We start from the raw sequence: 26422 nt of genomic DNA on the forward strand, positions 1-26422 counted from the left end.
AAAACCCTTGGCAGGTACTCAGAGAGTGACAGAGCATCTTTTGTGTTGGGCAGGAAAATATTCTGGTTCATTATTCCCAAATGAATCTGGTTTATGTACTGCAGAAAAACCCTTCTTATTGATCCCATTGCTACAGGAGGGCTGAAATGGCATTTGATTCAATGTTCCTTGATTGGGTGCCACAGAAAACCAGTAAACTCCTGGTCAGGTCTGGTAAACGAGATACAGAAAAGAAGAAAGGGAGGGAGGGATGGAGAGCTCCACAGAGCCATCAGGCTGCCTGCCACACTGATTTTCGTGGAAACAAGATCAGTAGTGCTGTTCTTTAATGTGCAAAGAAACCCTCACAAATACTCCTGAAATGAAAGGTTAGATGTGAAAATTCAGTCACTCATCTGAAACGTGTGGCCTTTGTGATCCTCTCTCTCTTTCCTTCCCTTCTCCAAAATTTGGGATAGAAGGCAAAAAGACAGCCACAGCAGGACTGTGCTGTACGCAGGCACCTCTGCAGAGCTCAGCTGCTCTCGGGTCCACCATTTGCCTGCAGCAGATACCTGCAACTTTCAGCTCCTCAGATCATCCCAAATTACACCAATTTGTGTAATGATTCAGTACTGGAAACAAACATCCACCAGATCACTAAACTCATTTCATTTATGACATAAGCCAGGCTGAAAATCCCAGATTCCAGCAGGAAGATACAAAGGCCAGCCTTTCTTTTGCTCATCTATTGTTTGCCTTCAGATTACTCCATGGGAATCAATTTTCTCCTCATGTATAGCCTCCGTGCCCTCATGCAGTCCACGTACTTCCTCTATCTAATGACTTTTTCAAAGTGTTCTCATGATGCATGTGAAATAAGTTTGTTTCCAAAACATTGTTTGTAGTGGTGAATGAAAACCATTGTAGTCTTTCTGCTCCTCACTCATAGAACTAAGTTACTGTTCCTTCCTCAGAAATGGCAACAGTATTCTCAAGATCTATTCCAATAGAAAATGATTTTTCCAAGGCCCTCCCCAGTGAATTCCTACATAATTCATGACTGGGAACTGCTCTAAAAAAACTTCTTCAGATTCAGAGGAATAAGTTTTTTATGGAATCCTAGAAGCAGAAGATTAAGAAACTGGTACAAGCTGTAATTTCAGGTAGCCTGAATCACAAATCTAAAGAGTAACTTCAGCACAGTCTTGTTGCTTTGATAAGGAATGATGTGTTGCTTCTGGACCTACCAGTCACACGTGCTGCAGTCATTGTCTGGGTCAAGAACACAGTCCTCCTTAGAGGAAGTATCTTCGAGGACTCTGCTTATTCATAGGCGGGTGCTTGCTTGATGTTTAGGATGTTCTATATGTAAATCATGTCAATACCCTACGTAAAAGCTGGAAAATATGCTCCAGGGACTGGTGATCTCATTTGGAAGAGCTGTCCGAGTTAAAAAGGGCTCAGATACATCTTGTTTGTTCTGGCTTTGAGCTTGCCGCAGCTTTTCCAAGCCAGTGCAGCTGTGGTGAGGCTCCTGAGGGCATGCCTAGGATTATTAGGCTGTGATCAGACAGAAGAGAAACAGCTTCATGGTCTTGAGACACCTCTCTCCTTGGTATCGCACCGTCTTCCCTGTAGAGCTGACAGAAACACATGCATACGGTTTAGTGCAAAGTCTGGCTTCAGTTTAAATTGATAAGGGAAGAAGGAATAGGTCAGGTAACCTGACTTTGACGCAGAGCAGACCAGGAAGCTCTCATGTTCGGTTCCACCAAACCTTCTAAGGGCAATAGCTTCTACCAAAATGAAGAATGAACTTTCCAGGAGACAGACCTTTTTAAGCCTCTTCATGGACATCCTCCATGTCTTGTCTGACCATGTTCTTAGGTTTGTCTTCTTCCTCCACTCCTGTAAGGTCCGGCAATAAACCTTCACTCTGATGGCAGTACTGAGCATCTCAAGGGAGATCCAAGGAATGCAGCTAGAGAAAAGAATGTTGTTTTCCTTTAGATAAATGCAGCCCAAAGGCAAAATGGGTTGTGACACTGAATCTTCAACAATGCATACCAGATATAGCTGGAAGTTGCTTAACTAGGATATGTGGCTGAGTGGATTCCAGTCTGTCCCAGAAGAGCAGCTACCTGATTTAAAAGTCCATCTTAAATGTTAGTTGCTATTGTAACCATATGTCTCTCAGACATAGTTCATTGAGCTAACGTGTTCTGTGACCACTGTCTGCTAAATGACCTGTTTGGAACTGTTTGGAGGAATACCGTGCTTTGATAAAAACGAGGGGAGGGTGGTAATCTGATAGTAAGTAGATGAATCGGTCAGCTGAATGGTAGGATGAGATGCTATGTAGCTGGGTATGTTTTATTGCTAAAGATTCTTTTACCGCAGATTTTCAGATACCTTGTACCGAGATATTAAAACCTAAAAAGCTGGGTTTATATCTATACATATAATTTGTCTTTTTTGTTTGTTAGCCACAGAAGGACTTAAGGCTGCAAGTGTTGAGTGTGGGGCCTTGTTCGCATAACTCATGCATCCATTATGTGAATGGATCCTTTGTCACTTTGTGTTTGTTTTTTGTTTGTTGACTTAAATTGAAATGAAACCCAGATGACAAAATTGTGCTGAGGCTGTGGAGTCTATTTGGGAGGAAACAAAAACCTGCTTTTACAACATCGTCCTTGAAAAAAGAAAAGCAAACAAAAAGGCTTTTGAGCTAGGATCCGATATTCTTGCCTTTAATGGCTGTGGCAAAGGATGCAGACAAGTGAGTGTTGCTCAGTGGGATGCATCAATCAATGACTGAAAACTGAAATTTGCAGTTATTTATCTTTGGATGCTACCTGTGCGTGGCCACATCCTGAATGCCATGACTCCACCTCCCACCATTTCCTAAGCCCCAGAAGTCACAACCCAATAGACACGTCCCCCCATCCTTCAAAGGCAGTACTGCTCTTTGAAGTGACTGTGCCATTAGTGGTTGGTTTATTTATTGATTGATTTGAGTCATGATTGCCAGGACACCTGCTAGGCATACATGGTGCTTCTGCACTAGGCCTAATGCTGTCACCATCTAACAGGGTGGCAAGCGTGCAGAGCGAGCCAGGCCAGCAGAACCTTCTCCTGCAGCAGCCCCTGGGGCGGAAGAGAGGCCTGCGGCAGGTGAGAACATGGGGAGTGAACAAACCTTTTCTCCGTGAGTTGGTTTGGTTTTCTGTGTCTGGTTTGAAATGATTTGTGGATGTGACATGTCCCTTTCAGCTGATCTGTGATACACTATTTGAGTCAGCAGGAACCGCAGCACGTGTCGTAGCTGTGACAAATTCTAAGAGAGGAGGTGCACTTTGTTTGGAATTCCACAATCTTTTCCTCTGCAAGCTGGTTTATTATTATTTTCCTAAACGAAATGATGGTCACACAATCTGCATTGCCTTGCATTCAGTATTTGAAACTGAAAAGGCACAAACCCCACAAGTTCATAGGAAGGAGATGTCTGAGCCATGGACACCCTAAAATGTAGTATCTGCCAAAAGTAGAGTGAATAGACATCTAGAGGAATAAACAGTCATAGAATCATGGACTAGTTTGGGTTGGAAAGTACCTCAAAGCTCATCCAGTTCCAACCCCCTGCCACAAGGAGGGACACCTTCCACTAGAGCAGCTTGCTCCAAGCCCCATCCAACAGCAGTGTGTTCCCCTTACAGAGGAGAAGTTGTATAACATGTGAACATACATCAGCTTAACTCTTTCCTCCATTGTTCAGCTTCGACGACCACTGCTGTCACGTCAGAAAACTCAGACTGAACCTCGCAGCCGTCATGGAGCTCGACTGTCAACCACGCGGCGCAGCATCCAGCCCAAGCCTAAACCCAGCGGTAGGGCAGTGCTGCATACCCACAACTTCATGTCTGAAAGTAGATATCTGTGGTGCTGGTTTAGCTTACAGGAAAAGTTAGCATGATGTTAGTAGCCTGTATTAAAGTGAAGTCCCAGAAGTTTCATCCTTTTTTGCTGTAAGTGGATATCCTATTAGAAAATCACCCCCTCAAAACACTTGGATGGTTTCTCCAAAGGCTTTCAAGGTGAAACTGCACATGGATGGTGAATTGCCATGTGTCGCATTGAGGGAACGGTGGTGTCTGTTCAGGATGCCTTGTTCAAAACCTCCAGATGTGTAAATTTTGAAGCTGCTATTGATAGTAGTGGAAAGAAGGAAATTTCCCATCATTTTTAAGCTTAGCAATGCACAGCTTTAGAGGTTGTACATGGAAACGAATGGAGGACTGTTCTAGTCCATGCCATATGCTTCCAGGAGTCAGCACTGCCAAGCAGAGCAGGGGGCTGTATTCTGAACCATCTGAGGTGAGCAGTTAACTTTGGAGGAAACACTCTGAAGAGCAAAGGGTGCTTGAGAACTTCCTATGTTTCTAACAGCCAGGACCGTGCTGGGGCAACGGCACTGTTGGAGATGTCTGAAACAGAAAAGTGGATCCAACATAATTAAGAGCTGGAGCAGGGATATCAGTTTTACTTGTTAAGTTTTAGCTAGCTGCCTTCACTCTGTGCTGGTCTGTTACTCCCAGGTAGCAGACTCAGTCTGCAGGAATGGGGGGCAATCAGTTGCCCTCTTCTCCAATTTCCTGCAAAACCTTGGGCAATTCCCTTATATATTCGCATCTCAGCTTTCCCTGTATAGCTGAGGGCAGAAATGCCTGACTCACATGGGAATTCAGTTCAGGATGTTCTTCTGGGATGGAGAAATGTTATGGGTGGCATTTATCTCACCAAGCCACGACAAAGATAGGTAGGGTGACTAGTCCTGAGGTGATCCCTGACTCTTGCTGTGGCTTTAGAGGAAGCCTGGGGTAAAAGGCTTTTAGACTACACTCCAATTAGACAGCTTATAAAGATGGAGTGAATCATGCATCTTCTCTTAGCTGTAACAACTCCAGGGATTCTTTCTCCTTGTGTTTTCCTTTCCAAACTGCAGCATTTTACTACTCGATTGATATTTATATTGAATATATATTTACATATATGTTTGTATTATATTTAATACTTGATTTTAATACTCCGCTTTGTACCCTCAGCGGAGCAGAAGCGGTCAGTGACCTTCACTGAGGGGCAGCCTGAGGCACCAGCAGCCTCCCCAGGGACCACACCGGCCCTGGCAGCCCAGCAGCCTGGCTGCAGCCGCAGCAGCCCCCAGGAGCCCAGCAAGCAGGACCCGCCGGGCCAACCTGTGCTCACCTCCTCGCCTGCCATCGTTGTAGCTGATCTCCACAGCCAGAGTACGGGCCAGGTAACGTGACTGACACTGCCATCGCCTGCCTCTCCTGCATCCTCCCTTTCCATCTTCCCATCACACACAGCAGTCCTTCTGGACCTGCCCACCAGTGCGATTGTTCATCAGCAGGTTTTGACAGCTTGCTCTCTGAGAAGGACTTCTTCAAAACCTCAGGGCTCTTTCAGCAAAATCATTGTATTTCAGAAGAAATGGCTTGTCCAATTGCTGCATGTGTTGGACACCAGTGAGGACAGTGCAGGGGCAATCACAGTCATCCCCTCAAGACGTTAGTGTCATTGAGATCATGTTTATACACCAGATATACACACATCTCGTGCCTTTAGGGGGTTGTGTCCTTTGCCATGGACAAATTAAAGACACCCGTCTACACTAAAAACCATGCAGTGTTAATGACTGAAATCAGATAACCTTTCTGATCACTGCTACAGATTTGATTCATCAGCAAAAATACAGCATTACAGCAAACTTTTAGGCATTTATAGTCTGCACGTGCCTGGCCCTTTATGGTAAAAAGTATTTCTGACTGAGAAAATACTTTACAGAAGTCCCCTTGCTTTTTTTCCCTGGCTCCCTCCCACATTCTCTGAGCCTGACCATGGGCTTTCCTCAATTGCAGAGCGAGGCGCTTCCTGCTGAGAAGGAGAAGGAGAAAGAGGAGGGCTTGGAATCCCGGCCAACAACGGCACAAAGCACCCCACCCACCCAGCTCTCCGACTCCGAGGACTACGCTGGCCTGGAGACCACCAGCTTGCTGCAGCACGGGGACACTGTCCTTCACATCAGCGAGGACAATGGCATGGAGAACCCCTTGCTGGCCACCCACTTCAGCTTCACGAATGTGGAGCTTGGGGAGACTGACGTTGACCTGGACGAATCTCATGTCTAACTCTTGGGGGGAAGTGCAGCAGTGGGAGGAGGAAGGGAAAGCGCACCTTCCCCTTTGAGTTCCCTGGTAACTAGTAACTAACTAAAACAAGAGCACTTTATTACCCAAAAGCAGAAAATAGCCGTCAGCTGCTTGCTATAGGCTGGCGAATTCCTGTTGGTAAAATCTATTTCAGTTCAAGGCAAGGCCACAGGAACAGAGAATTTTGAGCAGATTCTCAGGGTAGGGATGTCTGGGCAAATACGTGGTCCATAAAACCTTGCCCTGGCAGCCATGCACTGTGAACAGCAAGCTGTTGTACTGTATGAGACAGAAGAGAAGCCTTTCTTGAGATCGTGCCCAAGGTTTATTTTTGTAGTGGTTTTGAGAGGGGGGCTAGATAGTGACTGAATTCCAGGCTCTGACACCTTGGTACTGACAGTGAAAACACTGATGAAAAAGTACCAGAGATTGGTTCCAGGCTTGTGAAAATCATCGTTTCTAACTTACAGAGCAATGATAAGCACCATGGAGCAATTAGACCTGTTTTGTTGTTGGGTTTTGGCACTGCAGACTTTAGTTGAGTTTACTTTTGTCTGTCGGTTTCATTCCACTCCCTGAGACTGTGCTACAAAAATATTTGCTCTGTAAAACTAAATAGAGCATATACATAAGAAGGAATGCACGTGCTGTGCACAGATAGAGATGGGCAGGGGGTGAGTGGCCTGCAGATGGTATAAATAGCCCATGCTGTCCTGCTTAAATGTACTGAGTAATTCATTTCCACAGCTTCAAAACCACTCCAGAAACCACATCTGGAATGGGTGGACCTTGTGGTACCTAGCAACTGCTCCATGGATGCTGGCGTATGTACTTAGCTATAGGGGTTTAAAGTTAAATATTTATATATGGTATTTTCATGTTCCTATACATAAATATATATGTACATTGTAAACAAAAGATGGCTATTGCAGGGCAGAAACTTGATGAAAGAATCTATTTTTGGCACGTTGAGATTGTATTTCAAAAGGTTCCATTTTACGTACGTAACGTTCATGGCTGCAAAGTACCAGATAGATATATATATATATGTAACATTTATACGTAGGTGGAGATCCTCGTGGGGGATCAGCTGAAGTCACTGCTGAGTTATGGGCTATGCTGCAGCACCATGGAATTACACTGGAATGTGATGGTAGCCATTAGGTGCTTACAGGCAAACTGCACAACAGCTGTGAAACAAACCATGAAATCATAAGCAACGCCCAAAGTTACCCTGGGCTTTGGGAATCACGTCCTGCCCTTTGCAGCGTATGTTAGAAGAGCCTGAGTTTGTAATCATGGCATTATCGTGCTGAGGAAAATGCTTCAGATCATCCTGAGATGAACCGTGCTCATTGCCAGTCTGGCTCCTGAGGGCTTGTCACTTGGACACACGCATCACAAACCGGCCTTACTGAGGAGACAGAACGATACCCTCCTGTCCATCTCCATAGAAAGGACTCTCCATAGAAAGGACATCTCTCTTCTACAACTCAGCTGTTTAAAACACTGCCAGACAAGCCACTGCCTCACTGCTGTAGCGCAGCACGCAGTTGTTACCGGTGTGTGTGGAAAAGCAACCTGACAGCAGGTCTGAGCCTGCTGAAACCCATGGAGCCTTCGGGCTGTGCTGCCTTCTACTTGCCAAATGCTCAGAGGGGACGGGAGCTGTGCACACCAGCCTGAGGAGGGAACTCATGCACTTTACACCTCTGAAGGTAGCAAAAGCCATCCTTCCCCCAGGCTTGGGGGTGTTGAGCATGCTCTGCTCCCTCTGCACTGGGGACAGACGAAGGTTCCCAGCACCTCTTGGGAAGAGCAGGGCTGAAAAGGCACCACTTGCACCACCATATATGTATTTATAGATGGGGCACTAATGCAACCTAACGTGACCATGGTTCTGTCAGAGCAATGGTGAGGTGAAGATGGCAGTGTCCTCAATGACAAACCGCTTCCTGTGCTGACCGAAACACGCTGTACCGCTTAGCTCCTCAGCACCAGCTACCTAGAGACTGCTTTGGAGCTGCTCCTAGCCTGGAGCTCGCTCCCAGAACAGCTAGATTCCAGATGCTGGGGTTTATTAGTAACAGTGACGCACAAGTAAGGGAAGACAGCTTCACTTTCAGATCCCAGGTGCTGGCAGTCATGTGGGGAGGAGTGTTTCAGGCACAACACACAGGGAACGCGTGGTGCATTTGATAGTGACCTTTGCTGCTGAAACTGAGAGGGAAGCATCTTCCCTAATGAAACCTCACCATGGTTACTCCACTCTAACCGTAACGAAGTCACTGTGATTTCCTTCATTAATTCAGTCTGTGTAATACGTGTTTCCATCCAGGTTTCTCACACCCGTGAATCCATAGTGGTAAGCCATAGCAAGGACTATAATGCCTCTTTTTAATGTCTACCCTGCCAGAAATCAGCACAGCTTATCAGTGATGTAATACCCTGTAATTCCGCTTGATTCAGGTGGCCGTGCAGGTGGCTTTGATTGTGTTGGGCAAGTGTTGAGGTGGCACAGTCCGCCTAGTTCTCTCTTGTGCTTTACTTTCCTATCGGTGGCACTTCCTGTTGTACTCATGAGGTGCATACAGTGTACTCGGGCTGGTTTCCTGCTCTCCCCCAGTGTCTTTGTGACAGAACTGGTGTGTTTCTGCTGTGAAGACAAACGATGCTGCTTACCTAGTGTTAGAGGCCTTAAGCGCATGTCATGTCCAACACTTATCCGGGCTGTGCGCGCCTCCTCCCTGTGTCGGTCCCCTCGCCTCAGCGTGTGATGCAAACCTTGTTCCGAGGACTAAATACAGAGCGATGGCAAAAGGGCAGTGTTCTGAGTTTGAGTCTCTTGCGCAACACCGCGTTCCTCTGTTTCTGGAGCAGGCTTTGATGTGCTGTTCGCGGCACTGTTTGTTAACGTTCTCACCCCCCCCTGCTCTAAGCAGCCCCAGCCGGGCGCTGAGGGTGCCGCTGCCTGGAGCTGCCTCAGGACTGACAGAACGCACGTTCTTGGGAACCTCAAGCACTGCCCCAAGCTTCCCCCGCCCTAGTTCAAACCTTGGTGGGGGGGGATTGGGCCTTCCTAAGCGCCAAAGGCGACTTATTCGGGGAACGAGCCTACAGAACCAGGCGGTTGGAGCCCTTCCGCCGGCCCCTGAGCCCGCGGGGCGCCGAGCCGCTCCATCCGCCCGCCCCTCACAGCACCCCCTCCACAGCACCCAAGATGGCGGCGGGAGGGGCGACACCGCACCTCCTCCCTCCCTCCCTCCCTCCCCGGTCCCATCAGGCAGCGCGGCGGCGCATGCGCGGGACGGCAGCGATGGCGTCGGGGTGCCGGGTCGGGCCGTCCATCCTCAACAGCGACCTGGCGGCGCTGGGCGCCGAGTGCAGCCGCATGCTGGACTGCGGGGCCGACTACCTGCACCTCGATGTCATGGACGGGTAACGGCCGGGGCGGGCGGGGAGGGAGCGCGGGGGGCGGCCCGGGGGCGGCCCGCGGTAACCGGCGGTGGCGGGTGTTCTCTCTTCGGCCCCAAGACACTTCGTCCCGAACATCACCTTCGGCCACCCCGTCGTGGAGAGCCTGCGCAAGCGGCTGGGCCAGGACCCCTTCTTCGGTAAGGGGCTGCCGGGGGGACACGGAGCTCCCCGCCCGGCTGCCGTGCTGCCTGACGGCTCCGCTCCCCTCCTGCAGACATGCACATGATGGTGGCCAGGCCGGAGCAGTGGGTGAAGCCGATGGCTGTGGCGGGCGCGAACCAGTACACCTTCCACCTGGAAGCTACGGACAACCCGGGAGCGTTGATAAAGGACATTCGGGAGAATGGGATGAAGGTGAGGGGAGGTGGGGCTGGAGCAGCGCACTGGGCGCAGCACAGCCGACAGCCGCGTTTATCGCGATGAAAGAGCCCTCGCTGCAGTTTTGGGTGGTCAGAGAGCGGCTGATGCAGTCCTGACATTGTGTGAAGCTGGTTTTCCATCAGGAGCCTTGACTTACAGCAGCCTGTGCTTACCGTGCTTGCACAGACACATCATTGTTTCCCTAGGAGTCCATTCTGAGCTCAAGCCGGTGCTGCTGTCATCCTAAGGCGCACTTGGAGTTGTCTCTCCTCTGCTGCAGGTTGGCTTGGCGATCAAGCCTTGCACCACGGTTGAGCACTTGGCACCTTGGGCCAATCAGATAGACATGGCTTTGGTGATGACGGTCGAACCTGGATTCGGAGGGCAGAAATTCATGGAAGACATGATGCCAAAGGTCAGCTAAGTTTCTCTTCCCTTATTTATTGAGCATAAAGCGAATTAACAGTATGGCGTATTGTGGGGAAGTGAATAAACCTTGGCTGGGTGCATAAGCAGCTCTATGTAACTGGCAGCTGAGTGTGGATGTTGGGGTCAACCTTTTTGTGCTGTTCCTCAGGTTCAGTGGCTGAGGACGCAGTTTCCCTCACTGGACATCGAAGTGGATGGAGGAGTTGGGCCCGACACCATCCACAAGTGTGCAGAGGTAAGAGGCTGATGCAGGGCAGCGTTCTCAATCGCTGTGCTGAGAGACTTCCCTTGGGAAATAAAGCTCAGGAGGAACTGCATTTTGTCCTGAGCTTTCAGAGGGAACAGCAAAGCAAAGCACATAGGATCAGTGTTTTCCTGTGGTCCTGTCTTGTGCCTTTTTAATAGCGGCTACTGAAGCCTCCCCTGAAGCTGGAGAAGTTGGCTGCTCCTTGTGTGTTTGGGTTAATGCAATGATGAGGCAGTTACCTACTTGGGGAAGTTCCCTTTTCTGGGCTTGGGTTGTGGTTGTAGGTAGGGGTATGTTACCTGTGTCCCACCTGTTCTACAGCAAGGAAACTCTTTCAGACGTGGATCTGTTCTGTGTTACTGAATGGGTGTTTGATGTCTTTCAGGCAGGTGCAAATATGATCGTATCCGGCAGTGCCATTATGAAGAGTGCAGATCCGAGATCTGTGATCAATCTCCTAAGGAACGTGTGTTCAGAAGCAGCTCAGAAGCGCTGTCTGGATCGATGAGACCCACCTAAGCGGTGTTCCAGCAGGCTCTGTGCGGGCAGGAGATCCCTTGTTTCTCGTGCGAGGGAGGGCTGGATGAACATCCGAACATTGACTATGGAAACGTGCTGCTGCTCAACAGAGGAGTCGTTCCCTCGCTGCAATGAAGCAAGCAGCAGTGCAAAACGTTCTGGCTGGGTTTCAGGGCTGGAAATGCAATGGTTTGAACCTGTCTCGTGATTCTGAGGAGGCACAACCTAGGACGCTGACTGGATTGACCTAAACTGCAGTCAGTTATTTGCTTGCTAGAAGAGTGTAGCATCACTACAGGCAGTCTCTCTTGTGGAAGACTCTAATCAAAACTGCCTTCTGCTGTCTGTATTTGGTATTTGATCTGTGCATTCCTACAAAACTTTTCCACTTCTGCATTAAACACCCCTTCCTTGGTGTGGTAAGTGTCCTTTTAGCTGATTGCCAAAAGGGAGTGGGGGTTTGGGAATCAGTAAGTTTGGGAAGAATGCAGTTTAAGAGGGCAGAACAAATGCTACAGCTGCTAGAAACGTGCCTATGTCTTGTTTTACTGCATAGAAGTGCTCAACTGATGTTAGGACAAGCATCCTTTGCCAGTCACAAAGTGGGAAATACGTCCTTATTTATCTTTCAGCTAGCCAGTTCAGGTAGCTGTGTCTGCAGTCCCTAGCAGTGATGGGGTTCCATGGAGGAAAGATGCTTTAAAACCCTACAGATGGTGGAAAAAACCCAAACCCTTATTTCGACCCCCAGGCTCCTTGGTTTGTGTATGTGCCTCAGTAAACAGTTTACATAGTGATGTACAGTAATGTTGTCTACCAAGTGATTTCAGTGTATGTAGGCTGAAGCCACTACAGGGAGATGGCTCTGCAAAAGGCTTAATGCTTCTCTTAACTATGAAGCCAAATAGTTCTCATACCTTCAATTTGCTTGTACTGACCTCACAGCCTGGCCTGCTTGAGCATGGGAATGGGCAGAGCCCACCAGAGGAAGAGCTGAGCAGGTCATTTTAATTAGACCTGCCTCCCATGGCTCTAATTAGGACTGCTGCCTCCTTTGGTAGTTGATGGTATTCTGCATGGTGCTTTTTCCCTTTAACTTGTCATTACAGGAGGGTTGCAAACACTCTGCTGCTGCTGTAGGGGAAGAGGCTCAAGAGCTGCAGGCAGTTGCACTTCTGCAAGGCCAAAGTGTTGTCCTTGTAGCAGGAGCTAGGGCTAGTTCAGACAGTAGAGAAGTGTCTGAAATGGCTAAATTGCTGCTTTTTCCTGTGTGGTCAATTGTGGTTTAGGTGAACAAATGTCCCATTTGAGAATTAGCAAAAGAAAAATGGAGTCATCGGGACCTACTGCACTGAAGACATCTTTTTCAAGAGGTTTGCCAAGAGAAAGCTTGGCTAGGAAAGGTAATTGTCCAAATGGCTGTTCAGTGTGTTAAAGCAGCTCATTCATACCTCTGGAAGGAACCTGTGTAGAGTCTAATACAGTGTGCATAGAGAAACAGGCCCGGCTCTGGTATCAGTGCAGGGCAAGCAGCCACAAACAGGCCCTGAAAACAACAGTTTAGGATGTGGAAGTGCTATTTTCATGCTATTGAAAGCAGCAGGAGGACAGCTGCAGTGGCCTTGCCTCCTGCAGCTGGCCATAAACTGGGCTGAAAGGGCAATCAAACCATTTCTGTGTTCTCTAGTTCGTTAGGGGGACAGGGGACATCCCAAAGTCCTGCTGGTTAGCCGAGGCTCTGTGCTTTGTTAACTGATTACTGTGATTAATTACTGTGCTTCGGTCTGAGCACAGACCCCTGTGGTACGTTTGCTTTCACAGGTTGTATCACTGTGTTTTAAATCTGGCAGTTTGCACTCCCACCGACTCTCAGGTCAAGGAGTGCTGTGAGAGGGAGAAATTACACACACAGTAAACTTATTCAGCTGCTTCTTTCCATCTAAATCCCACCCAGGTGTGTGCAGCAGCTGTTTACACACGTAAGGTTCAATCTATTGGTGACTGCAGAGCATCCATGGAAATACCACTAATGATAACTTGTTCTTTTAATGCTTAAGACCATTCCGGTTTCTTGCCTTTACACATTAACAGAAGTAATCCGTCAGGCTCTGTTTCAGCCTGTCCTCAGTAATGTAACCCCACAGGGGAAGTGCCACAGCTGCAGGACTTGAACCCAGCACTGACACAGAAACCAAAAGAGCTGCTTGCATGGTACGCACAAGGCCAAATAAACCCCAGGGGCCGTTAGATGTTGCAATACTCTGATAAAGTTTCACCAACAAAGGGGAGCACGCTCTGATGTTGAGGCATGTGGGCTCAAGCGGTCCAGGGTGATCTGTCTGCATGGGAAAACAAGGTAAAAGAAGCTCTGAGGTAGCTGAGTAAGGCTGTGCTTGGGCATGTGCCGCTCAGGGTGGTGCAGCACATCCCTGAGCAAGAGAAAACACTGCAGTAGATGCACACAGAACTTACTTCATTTTAATAGGGCTTAGAAGTTTGTGTTTGTACTTCCCGTTAAGGTCCCGGATGCCGAGATGAAACTTTTAAACCCTCCTAGCAGCAGGGAGCAGAATGGAAGTGGCTTTAAAAAATGGCTTAGAAAATGGTAAATGATGTGTAAGGGAAATGGCTTTGTCAAGCTGCAGCACCCGCTTTCATGCACCGGGGGACCTTGCTGCATTGTACAGTTGCTGTTTCACAGTTAGCCTTTGTAATACCTTCAGCCCACAACAGTAGGAGCAGTGCTGACAGCCGTTTCCATGGCTTAACAGCCACAGCAGACACAGTGGTGGTTGGTTTAAAAGGGAAAAAAACCAGCCAGGGGTTTCTTACACATTTTATGGCTTCAAACATGAGCCTGGCTCTGCTCTGAGCCCGCTCTTACCCCCAGTGGCTTCCTCATGACACCAGCATCCATCCAAAGCTGCACTGTCTGGAGATGGGAGTCCAGCTCTGCAGGAACAAGGGCTGCAGCAGTAAAGGAGAGTGCCAATTCCAGCTGCACACAGCACAAGGGGGCAGGTCCCGTGAGCAAGCTCAGTTAAGCTTTCTAACCTGGTGTCTGTAGTGACCTGAGGCTACTGAAAAATGGAGTGCTCACTGGCTGGAGTAAAGAAGCAGAGAGCAGAGAGGGCAGGGCAGAGTGTCTGGTCCGCTGCAGCAAGGTAGAAATCATGATATAGGTGCTGTGGGTGAGGAACACAGCCTAGGGCTTCCCAAAACCCATCATCTCCCTTGCCGTGCGCACACAGCGTTCACCTGCCCCGTGAAGGGCTGCTGGAGGGAGGCAGGTGATGTCAGGAAAGCAGATGCAGCCTGTTCTTGGTCCCTCTCGGTCCTATCCATAAAATGCTGGATTGCATTTCCATTTCCTGAGGCACCTTTAGGACATGGAAGGCAGATAGCCGGATGGTTTATTGGGTCCTGAACTGCAGAAACTCCTCACACTGCCCCCAGGGATCAGGCAGAGAAGGAAGTCCTGACCTTACCACAAAGCTGGATGAGAGCTGGTTGGATGAGGCTTCTTAATGAATGGATACAGGCCTGGAAAGACCTGCAAAGCATTTGAGGCATGTAACTTTCAGAAACCTTTTCCCAGGGGCAGATGCACCCATAGGACAGGAAGGATGGAAAAATCCACCTTTGTACTGAGACACCAAAGGGGGGCCTCAGCCTCACAGCACCAGCGCAGCGCTGCTGCCACTCCAGTGTGCTTGCAAAGCCATTCTGGGCGAAGCAGGTCTCTGTGCCAAGAGGACGCATCGCTGCCTAAAGGCCATCAAATCCAGACTGTATCCAACATATATAGAAATAACTTTTAATTAAAAAACCAACCTTGCATCAAAGATTATTGTATCAGACATTGAGGCAAGATTCAAGTTTAAGACAAACCAGTGTTAAAAAAGTGTTTAAAAAAATAATCAGAATGTGCAATAAACTACAATGTAGCAATAGGTTGTAGTGTTGAAACTGAACTGTTTTCAGATGCCCAGTGTGTATTTCCTGTCGTTTTGACCAAAAAATAGAAACTGACACTAAAACTGGGTCATCTGTCCAGTGCCACTCCAGCTGTTACACATGGAAGGAATTTTGCACAAAAGCAGAGACTCCTATTAAATTGCCTTCAACTGTCCTACACAGAAAAACTTCCTGTTGATGGATTATACCTACATTCAATGTTTAATCTTTGTTAATACCTCTTGAGATTGTGGATACATCGCAAGCTACGCTATTTAGATGCAAGTTTAAACAACTGGGCTTTTGTTTCCTCACTGTGAACTGGCTGGGAATCACAATGGGAAGCTTTGGGGTCTTTTTCTTTATTGGTCTTCTATTCTAGATGTCATGGTTTAAGCCTAGGCAGTGACTCTGAACCCAGGACATGAGACATCAGTCATCTTTTCCTTTTCAGCTAGTTACCAAATGTTGGCATACTTACGAGACTCTTCCAAGGCACTGTACAGAAACTGGGACAAGACTTTGTCTTTAACGCATTAAAGCAAAATATTATGAGCCTCATTTGCTACTGGAGGACTAAGGAAGTAAGATGACCCAAACCACAGTATTCAGAGAGCTGCGTCACTGATTTGACTCGACTGCTCTTTCCTTCTGTTTCTCTATACCCACCTGACTGAAGCAGAAACCCTACTTTGTGAGTAGCAGATACAGCGGCTATTGAAATGCAGTGGTCTATCCCTATTTCACTGCTTGAGGACACCTATATGAAACATGTCCCGGCACTACTGAGAGCTGAGTACAGGTATTAAGCTAGATGCAAGGCTTCCAGAGCGCCTGCTTTGAAACTGCCCGTTCTCAACCTACCCTTATCTTACACATGGGTACACACATGCACTTAGAGAGGCAGATGTCTGCCCCGTGGTCATGCCACACAGGAAAATAATCTGAGGCTCTCTCTTTGCCCCATTGTTTCTTCAAGTAGTTTTTCTGTGTTCAGTTGAAGTTGTTGGTTAAGGTAGACAGCATCTCCTGCTGCACCAGAATCCACTAGGACCAGAAATGCATTTGAAAACAAACAAACCAGAAAAGGATGATTATTAACAATGTGGCAATATGAGAACAGAAAGTGAATGGTGCCAGCAATTTATGTGCGCCCACTCCCGACATTGGGAATATTAGACTTCCAGCTTGAAATAATTACTTTCTCTTGGGGTTCAGGAAGAAGAAAGTGTTGTCTTTGGGATTAATCCTGCCTGTTACAAAGCAAGAAAGAAAATATATTATATGCAGCTAACGTACAGGTTTTGAATTGTTCTGTCATATGCTGAACAAGAGAGATTTTACCTTACACTTTTCTCCACCTTAACTGGCTTTCTTAATGAACCACATTATTCCCTGTCACCTTTGTTTTCTTGTATTGCTGATTCCCAGGCAAGCGTTTTCGCAGTCTTCTGCCTCTTCAGTGGATTGTTTCCTTGGTGGATGGCCATTGTCTGTCAGCCCAACGGGTGTGCAGGAAGTACAGAGAGAGTCGCTGGGCAAAGCTGCACTTGACATTTCAGTCTGGTTCGTTACTTGGTCTTGGCACAGTAAAGCTTCTACCTCTTCATCTTTTAGTGGAAAAACTCGAAGTTCCCACAGCCCAGACTGAAAGGAATGGGAAGGGTAGGAGTGAGGGTGGAAAAAGAGGAGGGAAAAGGGATGTCAGCTGAGTCTGAACTGATTAGCTATGTGCAGAATGATCTGCTATCAAGTAACAAATGAGTGTCTGTCTTTACAATGTTTGCAGTGCTCTTCACATAAAGAATACAACACTGCTAGGCACCAGCTGTCAGTGTAGGCTGGCTTCATACAGTTTTGAACTAGTTAACAGAGCTACAATTGAATAAGCACAATACAGGAGCAGGGGAAGCTCTTTTCCGTGATGCCAGACCATCGGGATACCTGACCCTGTCTGGAACCCTGGCCAACATCTCTGAATAAAGATCCAGTATCCCTGAACTCAGGCCTGCCATATTTGCCTCAGAAACATGTGGTGTGTACTGAGCAATGACATTTTTACATAAGGCTTCATTAATAAAGCTCAGCAGTCTGGTTTCTAAACAGGAGCACTATGTTCATAAACAAGGGTGTCAGCCTCAGCTGCTGCTCAGTGAGACAGGAGTGTATGTTCAGGTTCTTTGTTTTAGGTTAGAGATAGTGGTCACTGAAGACCTGACCACACCTGGAAGCTCTCAGAAGCACCCACCTTTGCTTCCTGGTTCTCCTTGCAGAGTTGTGCAGTCCCTGAACAAACAGAGCTGGGGGTCTCTGAAGTCAGGTTGGGCACAGGCTCAGCAGCGCAGTGCAGCGAGGTGCAGGAGCTGCTGTGCTGGTCCTTCTGCGCCGAATCTTGGCTGTGTCGCCCGTCAGCACTTCTGCTGTAAGACCTAGTGCAGGGTAAGAGATGAGAGTCTTAAGAGCTACTCCCTGCCCCTTCACATTGCCAGGAACAGTTTAGATTACTTTCAGAGCATTCAGTTTCTCCATACATGCTACCTACATTCTGCTCATTTAAATCAAAAGAGCAGATGAAAACACATAGTTCTTGACAACCTTGTTGCCAGAAGCCAAAGCAAAGTGTGCTACGTGGAGGAACTAACTGGGTAAAACAGGGTGCAATGGGCATGCTGTGGCTGCAGAATAGATGGTGGCTGCTCCCACTCCTGCTCCACACGCTCGCCAGAACTGTAACTTTGGACCAGAGAAGTCAGGGCTGTTCCCACTCAGGAGAAAATGGCACCCCTGGCTGGAGCCTGTGGAATCCAAACTGCACTGTTAGTGGATTGTGCCAGTGGAACTCCAGAGGAAACAGCAGGTCTGTGGACTCCCCAGCTCTGCTCTGGACCATCTCCAAATCAGTCAAAATAAGATTAAGAATGTTGACCTTGCCCTTAATGCAACTCTGAACTAGATCTAAAATACTGGCACACATCTTGAATGCCAGGTGGAAGCGTGACCTTGCTCACATCAACGGCAGTTTTACTTCTGAATTCAGATAGACTTCACCAAGAAGTTTATAGTTTCAAAATTAAGGGTACATACAGAACTTGGATTTTTCAGTACACTTCCTACATTTTTTATGTTCAAAACTGCTTAAAAGAGAATTCCTTAATACTGTTTAGCTCTAAATTTATCCTGCATTAAAAAACATTAAAAAAATATTTGTACATATTTATTCACAGTGTTGTGGTTCACTTTCAGCCAAGAGTAGACACAATCATACGATAAATAGCAGAAAAACTTATCCCAGCATTTATAGGATGCTTTTTGTCGTAGCAGATTCTGAAGCAATTTATGGGAATCATTTTCCCTGAGCCAAACTGCAGCTACAGCTTTACGATGTTTGCTCTTATACGTACTACTTTCTGCAAGGCTTTTAGGCGTTATATTTAATTCTACTGAGTTTTGCACCAGACAGCAAGCCTGTTGAGAGTTAACCATTTTCACACAATGGCTTTTTCAAGCCTGGCATAGCCCAAGACCCTTCAGTAATGGTCAATGTAGTGCACTTTCATCTAAGGTAAGTGAAGAAGGGCTCGTTGGTGGCTAAAGCTGTAACAACTGGGAGTGGTGCAAACTAGCAGAGCTGTGTGCTCAGTATGGAAGTAGATTTTTATTCACTAATACCAGGTCACTAACATGCCACATTTCTGTACGTATCCATGCTTCAGAACTGCCTTTCCTTTCCAGCCATGACACCAGACATACCCAGTACTGTCCCTGATGAAGAATGCCCTCATTTTCCAATGTTTCTGTGACAGCATTTCTGAAACTGCTGAGCCAACAGCCAACACCAGTGGTTCAACAGGAACCCTTTGATCAAAGTCAATACACCTGCCTGCTATTCCTCCTGGGCCAGCGGCTCTGCTCCCACAGCGACCACCTTGCTCTCTCTCGTTCTTCATACTTGCTGTGACGTAAGGCAAACACTTCATCTGACAGGTCTTCTATCTGTAACAAAACACAGGGATAGCTGCTGCCATAAAGATGAACATCACTAGAAAGACAGGCAGCTAATATTAGATATAACTCTGCAGAGGTCTGTTACCAAACAAGAGGGGGTAGCACAATCCATGCTTGCAGTAAAAAGGCACATCAAAATACATGCATTCAGCTTATATTCTCACTACAGCTCTGGTATATGGGATGCTGTCACTTTCACTTTATTTCTTTACATGTCTGTGGTTGATCTGAATGGATATAGAAATTATACCTCCCCCTGCAACTAACACATTTTTCTCTATGGTGAGAGGCAGAAAATTAAGAGGACAAGTATTCATTTGCAAATCAGGGCAGTATTAAAAGCACACAATAAAGACAAGGAAAAATTCCAGGAGTTTCCAGAGACTGCTTTAGGAGGAGGCTGGGAGGCAGCAGGATCTGTCGGGTGCTCTTTAAGCACAGAGAAACAGGTCTGAGATCACCAAGGACCTCGACAGCTCTGCACCGACAGGAACTCAGCAAACCTGAGGTGCTGCATTCCTGCTACGAAACCAAGCAGAAAATGCTTTCTGCTCTGCAGGGACTATTTCTTAGCCAATGATTTGCATGACCCCGGTACAGCTTTAAACAGTCCTAATGTGAGTACTTTCAACTGTTCGTAGTCGGACAAGAGCCAGCGTTTTAGGTAAAACTCCTCAGATGAAGCTATCACCTCTGACCTTCCCTTAGAAAGAACCATCTTCGTTTTGCTTTTGGCAGCACACAGGAAGCTCCTCAGACCCGGCTGGACCAGCAGCACTCTGCTGCCCTTCCCCCTCACTCCCCACAAGGCAGAGTGAGTTCTTGGCTGGACCCCTCCAGCACAGCTCAGTTACTTCAAAGTGCTCCAAACCATTCAAGCTCTTCAAAGTTCACCTAAAACGCTAAGGTTGGCGAGAGCACACGAGTACTGCAGCCATGGACTTGATGCCAGCTGCTCCTGACTCACAAAAGCAGAGGAATTCTAGGAAAGAACAATTCCTGGTCATAGGCGCTGTACAGCTGCATTGCCAGATCAGTCCTAGGTAAGACCTGTAACAATAATTGGGGGGTCATGGAAAATAAACTGAATTTCTTCTATAAAGCAAAATCCCCTGTGGTGTTACACAAGTAACACCATTTATCTTCCAACTGAGACTACTGAAATACAGACCCAAACGCCAAGTCCTCCCTGCAGTGCCAGACAGCACCATACAATGCAGCTGGAAGTACTCCACTCCAAACAACTAACAGCCCATAGGTTTTCTGCAGAGGCCGTTCTTCGTATCAAGTCTTGCAGCACTAAGGTGGTTTATGACTATCATGAGCACAAACCCAAAGCATTACAATGCATTTATGCTGCTATAAACTACCTGGTAGTGGCACTCAGCTTGCTAGAGAGCACACTTCCTAGGCAGCTGGTCACGAACTACAGCATCACAATGAAATCTAATGGGGTCAATGAAAAGGATCCCAAAGACTTCAGAGTGATCTGAATTGGCCACAGGACCTACTTATTATAGCTGTAGCTGCCTGGTTCCTCCTCAGCCCAGCATTCAGCAGGAACCTTCATACAAACAGGCCTACTTTGTTTGCCCACCTCATGACTGCTTTTTGAAGATGCCTCACTGCTTTTATTTATTTATGTTAAACACAGAACACTTTGTTAGTTGCTGGTTTCCTTTCATGCAAGTCAACAGTCAACTTAATGGGTTTCCTCCTCTCTCTGGAATTCACCAGCTCTCCCACTTGGATGGCATCAGTGTGGGGCTGCATCTCAGTTCTGATGCTGACTTTCCAAGGTCAATGGTATATAGCGTGAAAGTGACAATTTTATGAACTACAAAAGTGCTATTCCCTCAGGGAAAATTCAGCATTTTTCCTTGTGCTCAGCTTTCCTTTGAAGTGGAAACAAAAGATAATTTTGAAAGAAAAACTCAAGACTTTGAAAATACTTTTCTTAGCAAATTGCCAGAACTTTTCATGCTGGGAAAACTTCATTTCTAACGTGCTTCCGTTCAAAAAATCAAAGTCCACATTCCTCTCCAAGCCTTGGGTGCCATGGTTTAGTGTGAGGTGTCCCTGCCCATGGCAGGGGGGTTGGAACTGGATGATCTTAAGGTCCTTTCCAACCCTAACTATTCTATGGTTCTATAACATACAGATAATAAGCCTGTTCCTTTTCCATAGCTGGTGATAGCAGACTTAACTACTTGTTTATTTAGTAACACTTTAGATATTTCCTCCGCCACCTTTGGGTTCATTTAAAGTTGCTAAAACGGGAGAATTTTTATTTCCCCCCACTAAGGTTGGTTTGAAAAAGGACAAAAGAACTGTCATTCCCCAGTGGGTGGAGCTGGCAGAGACGTTAAGAGAAAAGACTATTAGGAAGGCCTGTTTGTGAGGCATGTATAATGATTTCACTCGAAGAAAGACTTAAAGCAAACTAAGGTTTGGATCCTCACATCACATCTAGTTAAGGTACAAGACACTGGGCATTAAGGTTGAATAGCACCCGGAATGTTTCTGAAAGGTTCTCAAAACAACAAAGTCTCTGTGCTTCAGTCCTTGGCTTCCCAGGAAACACTGACTCATAAGCCATGAAACACTCAATGCAAAACTAATTACACACAGAACTCTTCCAAAGGATTTGTCATGACGAAAACAACTACAAACTAAACTTGAACGTTACTTTACAACTGTGCCTTGCCAGAGTCTGTCACCTGGACAAAGCAAACTAAACCCAAATTAAACCAGGAAAACCCGTGCCACACCCTCCCCTGCCTTAAAGCAAAGCAGATTGCAAACAGGAAATTCAATTGCTCTATTTCCAAAAACTCAGTATTTTTAGGGCAAGAAACAGAGCAGAAATAGGCAGTAGATTAACTTTTGCATTGCCCAACTGTTAAGTTTGCACTTGTTAGGCAAAATGTCCAGAAACAAAAATCTGGCACTCAAAACAGGTAAGCTTCTTGTACTCAAAGTGACAGCAAATAGGCCTGAACTTCAGAAAGTGCTGACTTCCCATCCTTGGAGTTGTGGCTCCAAAGAGGATGCCAAATTTGGGACCCCTGTTTTTGTAACTTGTGGAAACTCTGGGTGCAAGTCTGTCATATGGATTACAGGCTGTTGTATTGAAAGCCTTTAAATGAAGAAGAAAGAGAAGAGAAAGAGCAGGAGGGGAAGATATCAAGCAGAAGTAATCCGTAACTGCTGGCTGACACAAGGACAACTCCAGAAGTTTTAAATTTAGCCACACAGAGGAAAAGCAGAGAAGAAACTATTATAGAGTTCCTCCATAGGCTACTATGCAGTAGAAAGCAAAGAAAGAGCTTACTTTATATAAAAGCAGAAAGTACATTTTGCCCTCTCTTGTCCTTCACGGATGATCTACTGAAGCTCGCTTTGATTTCAGTCCAAGGAACAATTTCAAGAGTGTCAGAGTGTGAGAGCAGAAAATGCAAGAAGGAAAATGCTGCTGTTTCCTCATGTCTTTTTTCATGCTCAATCAGTAACGAATCTAACTCAGCCTAAAACCTAAATCAAGGAAGTGGAAGAATTATGATCGGCAACCACCTTTTTCCAGTGCTCTGAAAAACACCCAAACCAATTAACACAATCCCAAAAGAAAGGGGCGAAATTGGCAAAGGATGATTTCGACAAACAGATCTTTAGCATTTTTCTCTTGTCTGACATCTCTCTCATTCCACCCAGCAGCTGACAGACAATACAGAAGCACTGGACCACAGCAGGAGGCAAAGCTGCTTTATTGTTAAACTCAAGTTATTTCCTGGCCAAAGGATGAATCATACAGGATCAGCCAGTCATGCCAAATACAAATGTACAGGGAGGGCTACTAAACGAGCGATTAGCCCATAAGCTTCACAGAGAGACACCTTGAACTGCCTCCAGCAAAATACACTAGAGGTATGCGAGATAAGTCATCCGTATGGGATCTGCAACTTAAACAAGAAACCCACTGAGTTCTCCAAGCAAGCCCCTAGAAGCCCTGAAGGCAAATCACTAAGTGAAAGTACTGAACAGCACATTCTGAAGGGACAGCGCACCCTTGCTGCCTTATTAGATGCTCTCTAAATGGTTTAATTAGATATCCTTGCAGGAGAGTTCTCCTCTGTATGTAGAGGAGTTCTCCTCTGACCTCTCACCACAAAAGGTCAGACATGTTTCCTGCTAGCAGACATGGTACCAAATCCAAAGGCGGTGGTGGAGGTGATGTAAATCCGAGCACCAGAATTTCTTAAGTGTGTGAGAAAAGACAGGGACAGAGTTAAGTTTTTCTCTTCCTCTTGACCTGAGAGTGTGGTGCCAAATGAGTGCAACTGCAGTAGGGAGGCAGCTGAGAGCACAATGCTCTTGGAAGGAAGAAGCTCCTCCCTGTGATGCTGAGGCATTGGCACAAGGTGCCCAGAGAAGCTGTGGCTGCCCCATCCCTGGCAGTGTTCAAGGCCAGGTTGGACACAGGGGCTTGGAGCAAGCTGCTCTAGTGGAAGGTGTCCCTGCCCGTGGCCGGGGGTTGGAACTGGATGAGTTTTAAGGTCCCTTCCAACCCAAACCAGTCTGTGATGATGATGACGATGAAGGTAGGAATACAAGTCCTACAGTTACAACAGTTGATAGGGGCCTATAGCAGAGACCGGAGGGAGACAGAAATGTCTGAAGCACAGCAAAACTGGCAAGTTTATGGAAAAGGAGCCACAAAGAAGGACAGAAAACAAGCCTAGGGAGAGACCTGCTGGTACATTTACATTGGGATTAGGAAATTCTCAAACCCCTGGTTTGAGAAAGGGGAGAAAGGGAACCCCAGCTGCAAAGTCCAAGGACATTCCCTGGACGAAAGAGGTAGATTACGTCTGGAGGAAGAAGCAGTAGCATTCGATGTGCAAACTTAGCTCAAGGTGCAAGCAGGAAATGCTAAAAGTGACATTGTTCCTGACAACATCAAAAGAAGAGAAGTTTGCTTCCAGCTGGAAGGTTGCAGGAGAAGAAAACGTAGGAAAACATGCTGGGCCCACAGGCAAAATTCTGAATGATCTTCTGAAGAGCAACACACCACGGGAACTGGCCATGAAAACATAAGATGAGAGAGAAGGCCAGACATTACAGCACAGGTAGCTAGGAAGAGACCCAGCATCCCAGTGCTTGGGAGCAGAGAAGGTGGAAGCCTGAGCAAAAGGGCCCCTTGGGAGCACTGACTGTGCCAGCAGCAAGGGACACAGGAGCCAAACAACCAAGTGAACAATGATTATGAACAGATTTACTCCCATTCCTGTCATCCACTATAGGGTCAAGTAGGTTGGGATGAGACACGTTTTCAGTCTGATACTTGCATGAAGTCAGTGACTTTGGAAAATACATACCAATTATCCCAATTCTGTATTATAGCTCATTTAATTAACAACTGCTGATTTAATTAAAATACAGCTTACCTCTTCTTCATCTGTAGGAGAGCTTTCTAAAGGCTGAAATTCAACAACTCTCCAGCTGGAAGTGAGACAAGGAAAGTCAAATTAATTAGCCTGAACACTGATCATTATTGCAGCAGTAGGGATGACTCTCCTGTTTCTACACTCTATTGTTAGTTACTCCTCCTTCAACATCGCTTCTGCTTCAAAATCCTTTCAAATAAATTAGTTTCAAATATGGAGAGCTGATAATAGATGCCTCAAATTTAGGTTTTCCTTTCCCAAACCAATATTTAACCTTCCTTTTTCCAACACAGCCTTTAAGCTACCCAATAGTCTTAATAAGATTTTTAGCTTCAAAGACAATATAAAAAGCAAATACAAATTAGAGAGTTAACATATGGAAGTGCATTCAGCCATCTGATGCAATTTGCTAGTAATCCAGCACAGGAGATGAATTACCTTGTTTTAGCAAGCCAAAAAACCCCAGATGTTTCTAGAAGATGTTTCTAGAATTACAGGCTTACACTTTATGGAAAAAAAATAAGCTTATTCTACTGTATCAGAACTGATAAATTTTACAAATATATGCTGAAACCATTTCTGTTTAATTCACTGAAAATAGTTAACTATGTTCTTATGAACCGTAACACAAAAAAAGACAGCAAGCTCCAAATGACCATTCGGAATACGTCAGCCTTATGGTGCATTTAAGGTCATGAATATGACTACAGTCATGATATAAACCCACTTCTGTTTTTCGCCAGTCTGTGCATCTGCCACCTCCCTGTGTGTATCAGACTATTTCCCTTGTGCTATCAGCTGCCCTGTCTTCCTACAGCTGCAGCCACACAAACCGAAGTACATGAGATAAAAAAAAACAAGTGCATGAAAAGATCATCTTAATACTATAAATTATCTCAGAATCATGTTCTCACGTTTGTTTTAATATCTTCTTTGCAACTAAGGAGGTCATGAACAAACCTTGGTGTGAGGATTTCTTTGTACTGCAGTTTCTCCAACTTCGATGGTGCCACCAGCGACATTGGAATAACGATGTTGTCTATATCATAGGAGCTCTCGCTTCTCAACCTCCTCCTGGAGTTATGCTGTACAATATAATCAGGACCAGAGGAGATTCGTCAGATCAAATCATAGGAACTGCATGTTAGCTGAGAAACATCGGAACTGCACGAGGAGAAAGTCTGTAACTCAAACACATTTTCTAGAGGCTTAATAACCTCTGCCCCTGCTCCTCCCCTCGATGGAATCCCAATGAATCTTAAAACAATCTCCAGGATTTAATCTTTTAGCATAACTCTTGCTGAAATCAGTGAGCCTCTTCTCCTGATTTCAGTTACAGTTAATTCTGAATACTCATGAGAACTCTGAAGTTAATGCATTCTTCATATGGTTCAGTCTACAAAGGCGACCTTCTATAATCTATCTACTAACCCATAACCTAAGTGATTCTTCAGTGTGATACAATTCAGAATTCCCAAAGAATGAAGCTACACTGAGCAGTGAGGAACAGCCTATATGAAGAGTGGTTTTCTCAAAGAAGTACAGAAGACACAAAGTGCGTTTCTTTGCTGTGATCACAGTAGGATTCCTGGTGATCTCTGCCCACCAGTGCATGGAACCCACATGGGTCAATAGCTGAAGTTCCTCAATTACAGGGGAAAATTTAATTTTAAATCATGATACATTCCATATTACAAGATCTCACCTTTTAGCTGACCTTTAAAGGAAGCAGCCTATTCTAAATGCTCTTTTAGGTGTTCTTTGATGGTGGTCTG

The 26422-nt window shown here is 46.2% G+C and overlaps 3 protein-coding genes and 1 long non-coding RNA gene across 15 annotated transcripts in view; 2 read left to right on the plus strand and 2 right to left on the minus strand.

The window, feature by feature from the left end:
• The window catches only part of UNC80 (unc-80 homolog, NALCN channel complex subunit), a gene marked incomplete at both ends in the record, with an annotated part of 120051 nt that extends 113863 nt beyond the window's left edge, over nucleotides 1–6188 (plus strand). For all 3 annotated transcript variants that reach the window (XM_080632002.1, XM_080632001.1, XM_080632003.1), the window contains 4 exons: nucleotides 3075–3156; nucleotides 3758–3869; nucleotides 5085–5296; nucleotides 5919–6188. In XM_080632002.1, coding sequence (XP_080488128.1) covers nucleotides 3075–3156; nucleotides 3758–3869; nucleotides 5085–5296; nucleotides 5919–6188 — 676 coding nt within the window. The remainder of the gene's footprint in view (nucleotides 1–3074; nucleotides 3157–3757; nucleotides 3870–5084; nucleotides 5297–5918) is intronic.
• On the minus strand, nucleotides 1155–9399 carry LOC308228626. Its single transcript, XR_013958219.1, has 3 exons — nucleotides 8892–9399; nucleotides 1816–1963; nucleotides 1155–1622 (listed from the first exon to the last, which is right to left on the minus strand). It is a non-coding gene; the product is annotated as an uncharacterized lncRNA (long non-coding RNA).
• A 119-nt stretch (nucleotides 9400–9518) lies between these two features.
• On the plus strand, nucleotides 9519–15792 carry RPE (ribulose-5-phosphate-3-epimerase). Of its 2 annotated transcripts, XM_080632101.1 has the most exons (8): nucleotides 9519–9647; nucleotides 9744–9823; nucleotides 9901–10040; nucleotides 10327–10461; nucleotides 10624–10710; nucleotides 11108–11660; nucleotides 12531–12644; nucleotides 15653–15792. In XM_080632101.1, the coding sequence occupies exons 1-6, from the start codon at nucleotides 9526–9528 to the stop codon at nucleotides 11228–11230; spliced, it is 687 nt and encodes a 228-aa protein (XP_080488227.1). In that variant the 5' UTR covers nucleotides 9519–9525; the 3' UTR covers nucleotides 11231–11660; nucleotides 12531–12644; nucleotides 15653–15792. The 2 variants fall into 2 exon arrangements, with proteins under 2 accessions (XP_080488227.1, XP_080488228.1); XM_080632102.1 differs by lacking the exon at nucleotides 12531–12644 and having other exon boundaries at nucleotides 15653–15787.
• The window catches only part of KANSL1L (KAT8 regulatory NSL complex subunit 1 like), a 66049-nt gene continuing 54671 nt past the window's right edge, over nucleotides 15045–26422 (minus strand). For 8 of the 9 annotated variants that reach the window (XM_080632095.1, XM_080632093.1, XM_080632099.1 and 5 more), the window contains 5 exons: nucleotides 25608–25732; nucleotides 24648–24702; nucleotides 19079–19191; nucleotides 17447–17627; nucleotides 15045–16845 (listed from right to left, as the gene is read on the minus strand). In XM_080632095.1, the coding sequence (XP_080488221.1) occupies nucleotides 16597–16845; nucleotides 17447–17627; nucleotides 19079–19191; nucleotides 24648–24702; nucleotides 25608–25732 (723 nt within the window). In that variant the 3' untranslated portion in view covers nucleotides 15045–16596. The remainder of the gene's footprint in view (nucleotides 16846–17446; nucleotides 17628–19078; nucleotides 19192–24647; nucleotides 24703–25607; nucleotides 25733–26422) is intronic. The other variant, XR_013958227.1, reaches the window with a different exon arrangement.

The sequence above is a fragment of the Psittacula echo genome (assembly GCF_963264785.1).
Source record: "Psittacula echo genome assembly, chromosome: 20".
Classification (NCBI taxonomy): Eukaryota; Metazoa; Chordata; class Aves; order Psittaciformes; family Psittacidae; genus Psittacula; species Psittacula echo.